The sequence below is a fragment of the Desmodus rotundus genome, chromosome 8, assembly GCF_022682495.2.
Source record: "Desmodus rotundus isolate HL8 chromosome 8, HLdesRot8A.1, whole genome shotgun sequence".
In the NCBI taxonomy this organism is placed as follows: domain Eukaryota; kingdom Metazoa; phylum Chordata; class Mammalia; order Chiroptera; family Phyllostomidae; genus Desmodus; species Desmodus rotundus.
In genome coordinates this window covers 125,618,080-125,633,398 of record NC_071394.1, presented here as the reverse complement: position 1 = coordinate 125,633,398, position 15,319 = coordinate 125,618,080, and the positions used below count along the sequence as shown (strand labels likewise).

At 51.1% G+C, this 15,319-nt stretch overlaps 1 protein-coding gene across 7 annotated transcripts in view; it reads right to left on the bottom strand.

Moving 5' to 3' along the window:
- Positions 1–15,319, bottom strand: part of MYRIP (myosin VIIA and Rab interacting protein) — a 198,812-nt gene that overhangs the window by 11,237 nt on the left and 172,256 nt on the right. For 6 of the 7 annotated variants that reach the window (XM_045200150.3, XM_045200151.3, XM_045200149.3 and 3 more), the window contains one exon: positions 3,561–3,755. The exons of the other annotated variant lie outside the window; for it this stretch is intronic. In XM_045200150.3, the coding sequence (XP_045056085.2) occupies positions 3,561–3,755 (195 nt within the window). The remainder of the gene's footprint in view (positions 1–3,560; positions 3,756–15,319) is intronic. 7 annotated transcript variants of the gene reach the window in all.

Sequence of the window (15,319 nt, the reverse complement as noted above, 5' to 3'; positions counted from 1 at the left end):
CAGATTTAGAGGGCAGAGCTAAAAGGGAAGTTGGGGGGGGCCCTCCCCTGCCTCTGTGGCTGGGAACGACCGGGTACCCTAGCTGTCTGTTATTTAGCAAAGACAAGATAAGCAAGGTGCTCAGGTGGAGCGGGGAGGGTACCTAGGACTCACAGCACAGGCCCTGGCCCTGCTAGTGGTTCTCTATGGACCCCTCAGTCCACTTCCCATCCTTCTCTGCCCTGACCTGTTCCATGTGTGGTTGACCTATATGAACTTCATCACCAAGGCTCCCGGGCTGGCTGGGATTGGTTTGGCCAATGGGAGACACCAGCAAGAGATCAAAGTCAGGAGAAGAAAGACTTCTTTTTGTTGGTCTTCTCCCCAGGCTCTCCTGGCAAGGGCTCCATGGTCACAGCTTCCACTAGGGGCGCTCTTCCAGAATCCAGTTCTCCCTGGGCTACCCTGCTTCGGGCTGGGGACCCCTTCCTCCTCCCGCTACTCTCTGGATGCCACAGCACCCCCTAACCTTTCCACACCTCAGTTAATCATCCTTTCCTGAACCTCTCCTCTCCCAGCCAGACCCCAACGGGGACAGTAGACTCCTCTGCTCCCAGCTCTCAGCAAGAGCCCCGCGAGCCCCGGGCATTCAATCCAAGAAACCGAGGCCCCATTATATGTGCAGGGGAGGCTGGCATTGGCCTGAGTTCCCTCCTGCCTTTTGGGGAGAAAGAGCTCGTTTCAGAGTGCCGGCTGCAGCAGCGGGCGAGACGTGTCAAAGCTGAGAGACGGAGGAATTCTGAACTCCGCAGGCCTTCCTCTAATTAAGTGGATTAACAAGGCAGTTTATGAGCACAGAGTTGACATGTGAATGTGACACTTTTAGCTCACGCAGCTCTGAAGCCTTCAGAAGTATTTTTAAAGGCGAAACATTCTCCAGCCAATGTTCTCTTTCATCTCAGAGTCCTGGTCTGCAGTAGCCGATGTTCAGAGGCGAGAAAAAGTGTTGCTATTTCTATTTCCGGCGGTCCCCGGGTTCCTCGGCACAAAGGAGGAAGGCAGCGGAGGAATGAGGCGTGCTCTTCGGGAGGGACAGACAAAAGGCACGGCTTAATGAAATCGGCTGCACCCAGAGGCCAGCTTAAGAACCGGCCCTGCCCTCCTCCTGCCACTCAAACGGATTCCATCTGGAAACCACAGAGCGGAGCAACCTGCCCTGGCTCTGTGATCTGGTGTGCTAAAGAGATAAAGCCAGAAGTCATCCCTTCGCTGGCTCAAAGAAAGAAAGAAAAGAAAAAGAAAAAGGAAAAAAAAACCCAAAATTCAAAAGAACATAGAAAGGGTTTCTTCTGAGGTGGCACTTGAAGCTGGAGTGGGGAAGGGACAGAGGAGGAAGGCAGTTAACTCTTTGGGGACAGGAGAGGCAGCTTAGAGGTGCTGGACCGTGAAGGACAAACCCCGGCCTTCGGGCACGTGTCCTCACTGGGATGAGCGACACCCTGAATCAGTGGGCAGGTGGATGTGTTTCAAACTGAAAGTGCTAACAAACCTAAGAAAAGCCGCATAATGTGCAGTAAAAAGATCTTGAAAAATTACAACTCCAGCAAGGACATTTGTCACGCTCCTAGGGGAAGAGAAAGCTACACTGTCTCTGCTTTAACTGCGCCGTGGGGACTGGCTGTTATCATTTAAATCCCGGTCATTTCCCGCGTTGTAAGTTTTTCTGGCACTGTACTTTAAAAAAAATGCATCCCTCTCCTGGTGAACCGTACCGTTATTTTAACCTTTTCAGCTCAGTGTGTCCAGGATTAGGGCCACTTAGGACTATGAGCACTGAAAGGACTGGAGTATAGACCTAGTGAAGGGACAGAGACCCGGCACAGTAGAAGTAAATCATTTCTTTAAAACAGGACTTCATTCAGCCCTGGCTGGTGTGGCTCATTGGATTGAGTCGTGCCCTGCAACCCGAAAGGTCATGGGTTCAATTCCCAGTCAGGGCCTATGCTTTGGTTGCATGCCGGGTCCCCAGTTGGGGATGTGTGAGAGGCAACCAATCAATGTTTCTCACATTGATCGTAAAAAGAAAGAAAAAAGGACCTAATTCATCCGAGGTCATCACTCTTCAGGCATCTCCTGCATGTCTGGCTGTGGCCAAGGGCTACAGATAGAGTCAGCAGGCCCTGCTCTGTGGGAATTTATAAATCCAGCTCCCAATCCGGCGTGAAAGGGCCCCTGCCTCCCCCATTGTCCCCTCCAACATTTGCCAATGTCTGGAGACTTGATTGTCACAACTAGGGGGCTGCTGCTCCCGGCACCTAATGGGCAGGGACGCTGCTAAACACCCTACAGCGTCGGGGACGGCCCCTTACAACACAGAGTTATCTGACCCGGGATGTCCACGCTGCCGACCTGGGGGGAGACAGACGGGTGAGCAGAAGGGCAGCAGAGAGAGGTGAGCGCTTCGATTGACATATGCTTATGTTTTAAGGGAATCCAAAGGGCCAGAGTCTTCAATGTCTAAAGTGAAATAAACATCGGCTTTTTGGTAAAACTTTGACTTATTTTGATTTGTTGTTTCCACTTTTAGCAAAAGTTCCCTCTAATAACAGTCCCGATTTCTGAGAACAGCTTTCATTAGAGCACCCCCACGTCGGGGCTCATTCTGCTGGGTCTACAAAGACGGAATCGGCTGGCTCGACACCAGGCTCGTGGACGGGACTACGCCAGCTGGTGAAGGGGACTACAGCCGGAGCAGCTAATGTCCATATCTCTGTGTTGCCCCTGGTCGGCATTGTTGGAAAATTCTCATTGGACCTTTATTGACATTCTCAGCAATGACTGTGGATATTTCCATGGAAGAATCTATTACATTCTCTCTGTACTCACAAGTCAGAAGGATGGAAAACTCTCTTGCCAGCTGACTTACCTGTGAAGCAGGGCAGACCCGTTGAAGTAACCTAAGTTCTGGGGGCCACCAACCTTGTTCCGGGCAACGCTCTACCTGGATCCCCAAGCATCCCTTGTGTAGTCTCTGCAGAGTCCCACCCATGCCCCCCAAGCTTCAGTGCCCTCTTGTCCCAACAGCTCAAATCTATACTGAAGGCTACCTATGGATGCCATTGTCACCTTGCCTGCACGCAGAGGGACTGAAGAGCCTGCTGGCGAGAGGAAGGGCCAGCTCCTTTACCTTAGGTCGGGACAACTCGGAGACACAGCTTCCGCCTCCAAGTTCCCTGCAGGAACAGGTTGAAGCTACTCTTAGTCTATGATCACACCCATTTGGCTTCTGCCTCTCGCTTTCTTTCCCCACTTCCTTACTAACCTACCCTATTAATAGGGAGCACTTCCCTATTAAATCACGAGTCCGCAAATCCTCATCTCAGGATCTGCTTTGAGACCCCAGCCTAAGACCCTTCCTGAGAACGTGTTTGCTCTGGTGGCAGTGGTGGTGGTGGTGGCGGTGGCAGTGGTGGCGGTGGTGGTGTGTATGTGTCCTTGCACTCTTTGTGATGAGTTATAACATCCTCAGCGGCCGCCTCGCACATGCCCACTCTAGACAAAGCCCATCCACACCGTCTTACGTTTTCTTCCAGGGAGGTCAGCTGCTCATCCAGCCTCACTTGGTCTGTTCCAAGAGGAAATGTCCCCTTCTCTCTGTCAGGAGGGACAGGTGGGGACTCCCAGGGCCCTGTTGACTCTGCTATCAAGTCCTCCGTGGCATTGATGACTTTCAGGACTTCTGCGGAGATGTTGCAGAGAGAAACAGCAGAATACTTCTGTTTGGCCCAACAGCAGAAGGAGACAGAAGACAAGAACAGCACATTAACAAGGGCGTGGCAGCTCTGCGTTGGCGTGCGCTCATCACGAGGTTGCTTCCGTTATCACACACCGACATCAGCGCGCCTGAGGAAGGAGAAGCCGAGCCATCTATGCGGCTGGGAGTCTGGGGAGAGGCCCGAACTGACTGGGCCCAGCTTCTGGGGCTCACACTGAGTTATCTCGGATTCTTAGGGACGGAGGAAGGAAAGCTCGAGTGGCAACCATTGTGTCCTCTACCCACTGTGTCCTCTGCCCATTGCTGAGAGTTTATATCCATCCCCTCATTTTCTGGAGGATATTCTACTTCCTCAACAGAGCGTCAGTCACAGACTCTGTCAGATTGCAGCCATGGTGGGTCCAGTGGGTAGCTTTCTGGACTGGGAGTTAGGAGACCCGGGCTCTAGAACTGGCTCTAACTTTATCTAGTCGCAGGACCTTGGGCAAGTCACACTGCATTTCTGCAAGTCCGTTCAGCCATCTGTACAATGAGAGTGTTGGAAAGGAGTATCTCTGCAGTCATCCCTGTGTGTTAGCTCACACAGCTATTCTCTGGCCCGTTCCCCCTTGCTCTCCTCCAACATAGAGGCTGAACAGAAAAAAAATATCTCCATTTCCCAGCCTCCCTTTGCAGCTGCGGCAATCATGTGACATAGTTCTGACCAATAAGCCTGCAGGGAAAGGCTAAGGAGCGTGTTTCTAGAAAAGCTTTTGTGCTCCTAACAGGTGAATGGATGCGGCTGATGTTCCCCCTCCCTACTTCTTTCTACCTTAATCACAGATGTGCAGTTATGCAAAGGTGAGGATGAATACCAACATGCTGAGTAGGGTGCATCGGAAAGACTGAAGCCCAAACAGCACTAGATCAGCTGAACCACTATCAGTCACTCCCTGGTGCTGAACATCTTGTTACACGAGGAAAATAATTCCCTATCTGCTGAAGCTACTGTTGGCCAAATTTTCTGTTATTTGTGGCTGAACATACTCCTAACAGACAGAGTCACCTCAAGTTTTTACATTCATTCGTGGTGCAAAACTACAGTGTGTCCTGACCCGGGCCAAGGTCATTAATGGAGCAGAAGTCCTTCAACCACAAAGAATTACCTGCATCTTTGAGTTCATCTGAGCAGACACCATCAAGCAATAAGTGGAATTCGATATTGTTCGGCAGTAATGATTTCCAGCTGTAATCAATTTTTTATCCCACCACAGGTTTATAAATTGGAAGTCAAACATTGCCCACAGGCATATTTTTTTTCCCCAGTAAAATATTTCAAGAAAACCTGGAATTTTAATGCCTTTAGTACTTTCTAAGGTACCTAGCTCCTTTATCCTGGCCAAAATATTAACGATAGTTATGGCTTGGTTTTGCAGAGTTTGTTCCTCCCAGCAGATTCTGCTGCGGGCTTGATCTCACTAGAGGATGTTTTTGATAGCCCTCCCCCTTCCCCAGGGGATCGGAGTGTTGAAGTGTCACATTAGTGGCCAAGCCCATGGTTTAGAAACTGGCCCTGGGCTTCCACACTGAGGCACATGGTCCCACACCTGACAGGCTGTCCCAGGGTTAGAGTGCATGTGCTCAGTGGGACCCTCCCCAGCCTGTCTACGCCCCAACAGCTGCTTGAGTGACTCAACCAACAGGCAAGTTTCAAGGGACTTTGCTACAACCACCTGCCCCATCCCACATGAGTCTGGGGAATCAGGAGAAGGGAGTAAAAGGAAGGTGACCTAGACCCATAAGAATAACAGCAGTGTCCAAAGGAGCAGCCAGGGCCAACTTGTCACCTTAGGGACAACCTGCAGAGGCTGTGCCCCACTGTCCAGGACCCTGGATCTTGATGTGGCAGATTTTGGAGAAGAATTAGGCTCCAAATGACTTTGGCATGAAGCAGTTGCCACTGTTTGCCTAAGTCCATTTTAGAAAAGGCAATGCTGTAGGTATGAAAGAAGACTCGTTACCCCTCTCTGAATAAATAAAGGGTGAATTTAGGAAATTCGCCCCTTCTTTGGTAGAAGAGGTGCCCTGGTACATCTTTTGAAAACACAGACAGAGGCTAAGAGATTCCAGAAAAAAAAAAAAGTGAGACCACAGCATGATGGAAGGAAAAGTGTGAATGAACGTTTATACCAATCTCCAGTTAGTCCAGGGCCATTGACAAGCCAAGGTTATTCATGGAATGGACTTAAGAGTGCTTCGCTCAAAAGAGAGATCTGCACCCTGGGTCTAGCTGAACATACTCTGTCAAAGCAGTAAGTTAGACATCAGTGTTGCTTGGGAGTCCCTGTCCCATTCCATCCATAGATAGCCTTGTTTATTCATTTACGGGAAGTGTAACCTGAAGCCAACTATTGTCCAGAGGCATGTTCTTTTGATGAGGATGCCACCTGAAACAGGTACAACCCGGTTGTCTGCAGGCCCTCCCTTTCATCCTACGTCCTTTACTGGGGGCCCATAGCAGGCAGGCTCTGTTCCAGGTGCTGGGATAAGCAGTGGACACTGGATAAGTCTCTGCCCTCGTGCCATGCCTTTAGCCCCACCCTCGCCACCTGATAAGGTGACACACTTTCCTGGCCCATAAAGGCACCTGCATCTGCCATTGAGGACACCACAGCTTCACCGGGAGGTCTCTGGTCTGAAAATAATTCTGTGAGAGCTGGACAGGATCTCTCTGTTTGGCGGCGCTCCAGTCCCGCTCTCACTGGGAAGCACACGCAGGAATCCGCAAGCCCTTGCAGGGAATGACATGTTTCTTTCTGCTGCACAGGAGTGGGCGGTCTGCTGGAACCTGGCGGTGGGACTGGAAGTAAACACCACTGGGACTTCGTTAGCGGCACGGCAGGCGCAGGGCACCCAACCTCCCTGTTCCTTCGCTGACCTCCTGGCCCAATACCAGAGATCAGAAGATCAGTTACAGTGCAAACACGGGCCTGTTACGTAAACGTCCTGTTCCCTGCCCAGTCAGGATTTAAAAGTAGAAAGCTGAGCTTCCACGGTTATGTTAACTAAAGCTACATGTAGCACTGGACAGGGTTTTGTTCAGCTAAAATGCCGGTGCGGATTCAGCGTGCTGGCAGGGAGCCCCGTGCGGGGGAGAAATGAGGAGCTAAGGATCCTTTCTGCTTTATTGCTCACAGCCCTGCAGACTCGAGCTGAATCGCACACACTAGCACAGTCTGAGAGCCGGAGTGAGCTTTCTATCACAGCAGCTGACACTGCTCCAGATATTAACTGTAAAAGGAATCAAATGTGACAGTTTCACGGTGTCGAACAAGGGAGAGGTGAAAGTGGAGAAAATCAGCTGGCGGAACGGGCTACTGCAGACCGGGAAGGTTGACCAAAGACATTTGTGTCCAAGGGCCTCACAGACAATGGACTAAAAATGGCAGTGAGCCCCTGAGAAAGCAAATTCGACCTCCTAGTGGTCAAAGACATACAAATTAAACACCCGGTTTTACTAAGTGCCAGATGCATGTGCGATTTCTTTTCAACACACCGTGCTTGCGAGCCAGTGTGACTTCCTGCAGGGGGAGCACGTGCTGGTGAGGGGCAGGGAGGGCGGGGTGTTTGCTGGGCAGGCCCACACTCCTCCGTCTCCCCACCACTGACAGTCACCCCTGAGAGCCTGACTGTCCACTTGCAGGGCTCTGTCCGTGTCACAGCCCCGAGTGGAGCCTCCAATCCACCACATCAACTTCACAGGCACGGGCTGGGGTCAACAGTCCACCACTCGGGGCACAGAAGGTGATGAGAAACACTCCAGGGTCTTCTCTCGGCCGAAGGTGGGGGGTCCTCTGTCACTCATCAGTGAGGCAGTGGACAAGCGTCTACCTTAACAGAGACTCACGCCTCCTGTCTGACAGGGCCAAGGCAGGCCTGCCAGCAGGCTAGGTCCCACCGCAGTGGCCATTTCAGTCGACCCAAGAAAGGAGAAGAGCAGGTCAGGACCCAAGTCACAAATCCAAGCCGTACTGTTCTTTTCTTCCTAGGACTGCAGGGCAGAGCAGACTTCTCTGCCTTTTGCCTTACTCTGCATAATTTTAGCTTAGCAATTGCCCCACCCTGTCCCCAGGGGCTTCCTCTTCATGGCAAACACATTGCCGGAAACACATTCTCCCTCTGTTTATACTCTGCCTTAGAGACTGTTTTCCAGAGAGACGCAGGACACAAGGTGTTGCCGGTGGGGGCGATTCTGAGTCTGCAGAATTTGAAAGAAGAAAATCGTTTCCCTGTGCTGCGCTTCACATCCCCGCGACTATCTTGTCGATAACATTACAGTGACTGTGTGTGGTTGCCAGGTGGGTACTGGAAATACCAGGCATCACTTTGTCAAGTAAATGACTGTCTAACCGCTGGACCGAACCCCTCAGACTACTACGAAATATTGGCTGGAAATCGTGTTTGAAAAAATAAAATTTCATTAAAAAAAGAAGAAAATAGTTTCATCCTACACTCCAGATCGGCCTGTTTGTTAGCAACCCTTGCCAATTCTCATGAGGCTTCCCTGCGTCATTCATCCACCCCAAAGCTTCGTGTTGGGCAAAGAAATGCAAACTCATTTGGAGCTGGACGAAGCGGGAGTGCTCTTTCCCGATGGCTCGGGCTTGTGACCACGTGGGCAACAGGGGCTCCTGCGGCGCCTGGCGGAACAGGAAGGGAACACACTGAAACGTCAGAGGGTCCCTTCCAGCCCCAGCCCCACCCTGGGCAAGTGCACGCGTGCGCGTCTGTCTGTCTCAGCTGCGCCAACACAGATCAGGGGTCTGGCTGTGTGTGATGAACCAGGGCTTTGACAGAGACCCGGGGCATCTGCTTATACCACCTGATATCAGTCTTGATATGATACAACCTCATGCAATGGGGGAGGGAGCTTTGGGGATTAAATGCTGTGTGCAGGTATCTGGGGCAGAAGGAGGATGTTCCTAGCTCCACCTTGGGGACTGTTCTGACACCTATAACAAGGGCAAAAAAGCTACATCAGTAACGCTGAAGGGACACAAACTCCAGCTCGCAGTATCCCAGGAGGCCCCTGGGCCATCGATGAGCTCTAGGGCGAGCCAGTGGCGACGGAGATGCCGCTTCGGCAGGGCCTGGCAAAGGGCCTCCTGACTTTTGGGCTCAGCAGGTATGAAGCCTTGGGCCCACCATTTTCTAAGGGCCTCATAAAAACGTTTTAATTTCTTTTAAATTTGGAAGAAAACAATGAACTCTTAGGTCCAGGAACAAGTTTTAATACATAATATTAGTTTATCACGATACCCACAGGGTTGTAAAATATTATTTTAAATGTTTTTTAATGGTGGGGAGGGGCCCAAGGAAACACACATTCTTGGGCCCTAGAAAAGGCATAAATTAGTCCTGGTCTTGCTGATCTGGGGCCCCTCTGTGAGAAGGCATCGGGGTGGGGCCCGGCTCCTAGGGTGGGCCTGGGCAGCAGTGGCCTCGTGGGCCCTGATGTCCCCCTGGATGTCAGTGAGGGCCCTGAGCAGGCCCCTGTGGGCACACTGTTCAACCTTCACCTAGATCTCCCCAAACCAGGGAGGGAAACGACAGAGGGGGCTGGGTGTCTGGTCTATGGTTTCCTACCGGGGGCTGAGACCCATGTGACCTCCTTGTGTGCACACAGCAGACCACGAGCCTTGGGAAATCCAGGTCACACAGTCTGTGTGACTCTGGGGAAATAACCTAACCTCTCTGAGCCTGAGCTGTGAAAGGGGGACAACATCACGTAGCTCGAGGAGATCTTGAGAAGATCCTGAGTACGTGTCTACATAATGTCGCGGTCCACAGCTGTTGCGTCCCCCCAAACTGCCCCCCAGCCCACCAACTCAAGGTGGAGCCCTTACTGGAGAGTGCCTGGCGGCTCAGACCCCTGTCACCATCCACTGTGCTCTTGAAACAGCTTCGCGCCCTAACTACTTGGGGGTTTGCAGAACACGTTTTACTGTTCCTTAGCAAAAAAGTTGAACTTGCTATTCTCTGTTTCCCAGATTCTTCGTCTTGCCAAGTAAGAATATTTTAAAAAGAACAGAGCCCCTGCGATCTAATCTTGGCTACCACCACCATACTTTCCCAAAGAGGGGACTTCGGTTTCACAGAAGGAGAACGTAACCTCAGAATACGGAGCGGGCTGGGCTGACACGACAGGGGATGGACCTCCTGACGCTGACACTTAGAAAGTCACGCACTCGCGCACACGCGCAGGACCCTCCATCCCCCTTATACGGGGAGGGGCAGACTGAACCCCTTGTGCGAACATGCGATGACAACAGAGCTTGCCGTTGCCCGGCTGGGAAACGGCACAAGCGCGGCCCTCAAACATCATCCGCTACTTCCCGTTGTCCCTAAAGTTCGTCTCCAGGAGGCATCTAGTCGCTGCCAGGCACTGCACTGGGCCTGGAAGGGGATACAGAAGTGAATGAACCACGGTCCCCGTCCTCAGAGGGCGGGAGGGGACAGGGACAGGAGGACCAGCAGCGGGGCGCAGGAGACAGGTCCTGCCCTGCCCTGAGCAACAGGCTGCAGACCTGCGAGGGGAACAAGCAGTCCTGCCAGCATGTGGCTTGGGCTTAGACTGGAAGCACGAGGAAGGTGCTGAGAGAGAGAGACATTACAGAAGGATATGTGTGACTGAAGAATATGAGGACACAGGCCTAGGCGGTGTGACGGCGTGGCATGCACAGGGAACGCACTGCAGCCAGGGTGTGCAGAGGGTGGCAAAAGGGAAAAGGGAGGTGGGGGGGGCAGCTGTTACAGTGCCCCGAATGCCAAGGTCAGGACTTGGAGTTTTGTACTGCTGGCCATTAGGCACCACTGCAGGTCCTCGCCGGCCTTGTTATTAACAACTGCCACCTACTGAACGCTGACTGCGTGCTGGGCTCTGGGATACCCACTTGATATGCCTCGCCTCACTGAACCCTCCTAGTTGCCTTGGAACGCAGGTAGTATGCTCACTCTGTCCTCCAGATGGGGAATGGAGGCGTGGAGAGGTGATGGGGTTTGTCCTGAGTAGCCAGGATTTGCACCCAGGTCTGTCTGCCCGATCCCAAAGCTCAGGTTCTCTACACCCCAGCTGTTCTGCCGGTCACAGGAGGGTCAGAGGCAGGGCTGGGAGAATGCGAGGCAGAGAAAAGCACAGAGAGCTATTCCTGCAGCTTGAATCAGAGGCCCCCGGAGCCCCAGGTGGGGAGGCTGCAGTGGGAAGGAAAGGATGAGAGTCCATCAGTTCTGGGACGGACTGAGGATGCTGGGGTTGGAGAAGGAAGCAGAGGGAGGTGGCAGGTGCTGGCTGCTGGGCTTCCCAGCTGAGTGACTTGAAAGACACCAACACCATTCAAGGAAACTTAAATGCCAGGAGAGAAAAGAAAGATTCATTAGGCTTCTGAAATAAGGAAAAATGTAATATTTCAAAGTTCCTTTCTCACAACATGAGAGACTGTTTACCAAATGCCAAAATAGGGTAGCCTCAAGTCATTTGTTTAGTCTCTCTCTTGAATCAACTATTTTTAAAAATATTTTTTTTATTTATTTTTAGAGAGAGGGGGAAAGGAAGGAGAGAGGGAAACATCAATGTGTGGCTGCCTCTCATGTGCCCCCTGCTGGGGACCTGGTCCATAACCCAGGCATGTGCCCTGACTGGGAATCGAACTGGTGATCCTTTGATTCACAGACCGGCACTCAATCCACTGAACCACACCAGCTAGGGTTGAATCCATTATTCTTTTATGTCAAGTCTTCTGAGTGGGTTTGGGGGTGGGACACAACCTCCACAGTTGGCTTTTGTAAAAATGAGAAAAGGTGGGGCTCTCCAGTCTTTATTTCAGCCTGGAGATAAATGAATGACCTTGAGAGGACTGGTAGGGGGTGGTGGACATCCACAGTAACAGAAAAGACTTTAACATGTTGAGCCCTGGCCGGTGTGGCTCAGTTGGCTAGGCATTGTCCCACAAACCGAAAGGTCACTGGTTCGATTCCTGGTCAGGGCACATGCCTGGGTTGCAGGTTTGGTCCCCAGTTAGGGCACCTACAGAAGGCAGCTAATTGATGTTTCTCTCCCTTTCTCCCTCCTTTCCCCTCTCTCTAAAGTCAAAAATAAAAATAAGGACCTAAATGAAAAAGAACTTTAACACCACAAAGGGCTGGCTCTCCCAGAGAAATCCCAGGCAGAGTAGAAGAGCCTTCATTTTGTGCATAAGCTACAAAGGGGGACACAGCTTCTCTCCTGCAGAATGCTGCTCTGAGAGGCTCTTTCAGGGGATGAGCAGGGAGAGAAGGAAGCCAGCTCAGGGCTCCTGTGGCTCCGTCCTGTACTGAGTGTGACTCTGGGCTGCTCAGAATTTCATTTACCCCTCACACCAACTGGGCCTGGTTGAGGGTTTAACCCCCTCTTTAAGAGATGAAGAAACCGCGGCTCACGGAATAAGACACACAGCTGGGATCTGAGCCCAGAGGCTTCCGTCTCCAAAGTCTACGCTCCTTCCCACCTGTCATATCACCCCTCCACCTGCGTAATTCCCGGGACCCAGTAGGCCGTGGAAAGTGATGATGGAATAGAATTGAATAGAATAACCAGATCAGAGATCAGTACGAGAAGGGCCTAGTACAGGGAGTCCTCAGGTGGCTCCGACATCGGTCAGAATGAGGTCGTTGATACCACACACCAATGACCAAGCCACACAGCAGAGCAGGAGATCTGCCGAGTGAGAAGCCCTGGTCGGAACCTCACCGAGGCTACCTGGGCTGGGGCTGCAAGCACAACCGGAGTGAGGAAGACTGGGGTCTCTAAGAGCACCCGCACTCGGTGGGACCGGTGGGACCCAGAGTCCCCAGGCTGCCCGTGACTTTTCTGTTCCAGGTTGCACATGCGGTCTCGGCTGCAGGTAAAGCTTCCATCCAACTACCAGAGCAAGCAAGGAAATTCGTCCAAAGGCTCTGATTTCATGTATTTTTTTTTCCTTCTCAAAGGTAAGAAAAGAGACTCCATATGTCGTCCTAAATAGCAGACAGAAATCTGCTAGAAAACTTCGGTGAAAATATGTCTCTGTGCCCAGGAAACATAAGGCGCTCTGGCGATGCCTCCACGAGCCGTCAAAATACCGTCTCCACCGACAGACTCACGTCCCTGGAGAGCGGCTCGATGCAGGAGCGTGGCAAGAAATTGGAGCACAAACCTAATAAATTAGCATATGGAGTAGCCTGCAACAAAGCACAGCAGGCCTGGACGACGGGCCTCCAGGAGCAGCTTCCCGACGCATTCAGGTTTTGATGGTCAAGCCATTTATGAAAGCAATAAGATTTTTAAAAATGGTGATTATGGAAATGGATTTTTAAAGATGTGCTATTTGCAATTTAGTTCCTGAATTAAACCCACTGGTCTGTGCGTTTTCCGGAGGTCACTCTCCTGCCCTCCCTGTCTGGAGTCTCTGTTGTTTCCTGTGGGTCCCCTGCCCAAGGCCACTTCAGGGCCTGGTGAGGGTGAGAGAGGAGGGGAATGTGGGGGCCATGACCTTTGACCGAACCTTCCCTGGCAGGTGTAGAGAGCAGGACTTCCCTTCCTGCATGAGGAGGTGATTGTGGTCATCCAAATTTTTTGCTTTTGTATATTGCCTATTCCTCAGGGAGAAAAAATGGTTCTTGATACCTACTAGAAACCAGGGCCCACACTCAGCCCTGAGGTCCAACGAGATAGGCAACCACCTTCCCCATTGACTGGGAAAGGAGGTGGCATGTGGCAGCCAGGGGGACTTGTAAGGTCCCCCTTGTCACTCCTCTGCTGAAGTCTCTCCAGGTGCTTTATTCTTTGTGTGGCCCACATGGCCCTGCCCCACCACGCTCCCCTTCGCCACCCCGCTGCAGCCACCCTGGATCTTCAACCTGCTCCCTGAAGCTGTCAAGGTCATTTTCACCTTAAGGCTTTGCATGCGCTCCTCTGCCTGATGAGCTCAGCCTTTAGATTTTTGCCTGACTTTTTCCTTCTTGGCCTTCAGGTCTCAGTCTGAAGGATACTTGGTCAGAAAGGGCCAGACCATCTGGACTCAGCCTCCTTCCAACTCGCTCGCCTCCATCACTGTCCTGCTTCGCCTTCTTCTTAGCGCTTGTCACCACCTGACACCTTCCCCCCGGACGTATGTACACATCCACCTGCTGTCTCCTCCGACAGAAGGTGAGTTCCTCGAGAGCAGGGAACTTCCCTCATATTCCAACTGGATCGCAGCTCTTGGTTCGACAGTTATTTGTTGACTGAATGCTGAATGGACAGGGATTCAAACTCCCAAGGAAGCTGGGCATGTCCTTCTTCACTGTGTCCTGTATGTGTCGCTGGGCCCGCAAACCAGGAAGACCCATTTGTCCCTTCACTGGAGTGAAGACTAAGGACGTACTGGCTCCCCGTCCTCCCCTCCCCAAAGGAACACGTGATCATTTGTCCCAACACCATTTATTAAGAAGTGATCTCGTCACAACCAGAGGCGAGAGGTGGGTAGAAATCATAAGATAAATAGTGAGTCCAATTTTTATATGTTCTTGACTATTTCATTGCATCTATTATCAATATTCAAAAATTTAATTATTGCACCTTTAAAAATTAATGTTCCTCTTTTATTTTTTCTAAATGTTTCTAAATTATTCTTGATTTTACTCTATCAGATGATTTAAAAAATCCTTTTAGAAAATTAAAATATATCTGGTTTGGATTTTGATTTGAAGTCCATTAAACCTCTACCTTAAGTTTGGAAAAATTCATCTTTCCACTCTCTTTGCCGCTAGCAAACTGCTCAATTTCTTGGAGATCTGCAGTTTTCTTATTAAGTTTTAATTTCGCATTCTTTGCTGCTATTATGGATGGAATGAATTTCTGTTTTATCCCTCCACCTCCCCCAATGTGGTTTGAGGGTCATCTGCATATTTAGTTGGTGGCGAATTAATGGCTAAACTAGAAAGCCCCGCCGCGAGGTCTAGCGTAAATCCCAGAACCACTTGAGCTGTGCTGTGTAATTACGCTGAATGGTGTGGATTTATGAACAGACCTGCTCCTAACAGACCTTTTCTTCCAATAGGGTGAATTTTTATTTTGCCCTTATCTGCAAGGCTGCGGAATCCTCTGACAGACGCTCTGTCTCAGGTAAACGTTTGTGAGCTCTGACTCCACCCAGGTCCTCGTTGCTGCCTGGGGACCCTTCCTATCCCCCCACATTATTCCCTCTCCCATTCTGTGAGGTAGCTATTCAAACCCTCTCACCAGGCCTGAAACCCCAATTCCATTATCCCCTCACTTTCTGGAAACAAACCTGCCTTCTAGTCCGAGAGCTAGAGAGAGGTGGCAAGAACATAGAACATAAAAGAAAACCTCTTCAAGCCGCTGACCTCAGCTTTACCCACTAATTTATATCTGGACCAGTCTGTCTTTGCTCGTCCAATAACTAGGTCCCACCTGTTTTCTGGACCCCACCCCCTCTACTTCCTCAAGGGTCCCTTATGGTTGGCCAATTAGGTTGTTTTGGTCTTTTCCTGTAATACCAACACAACGCT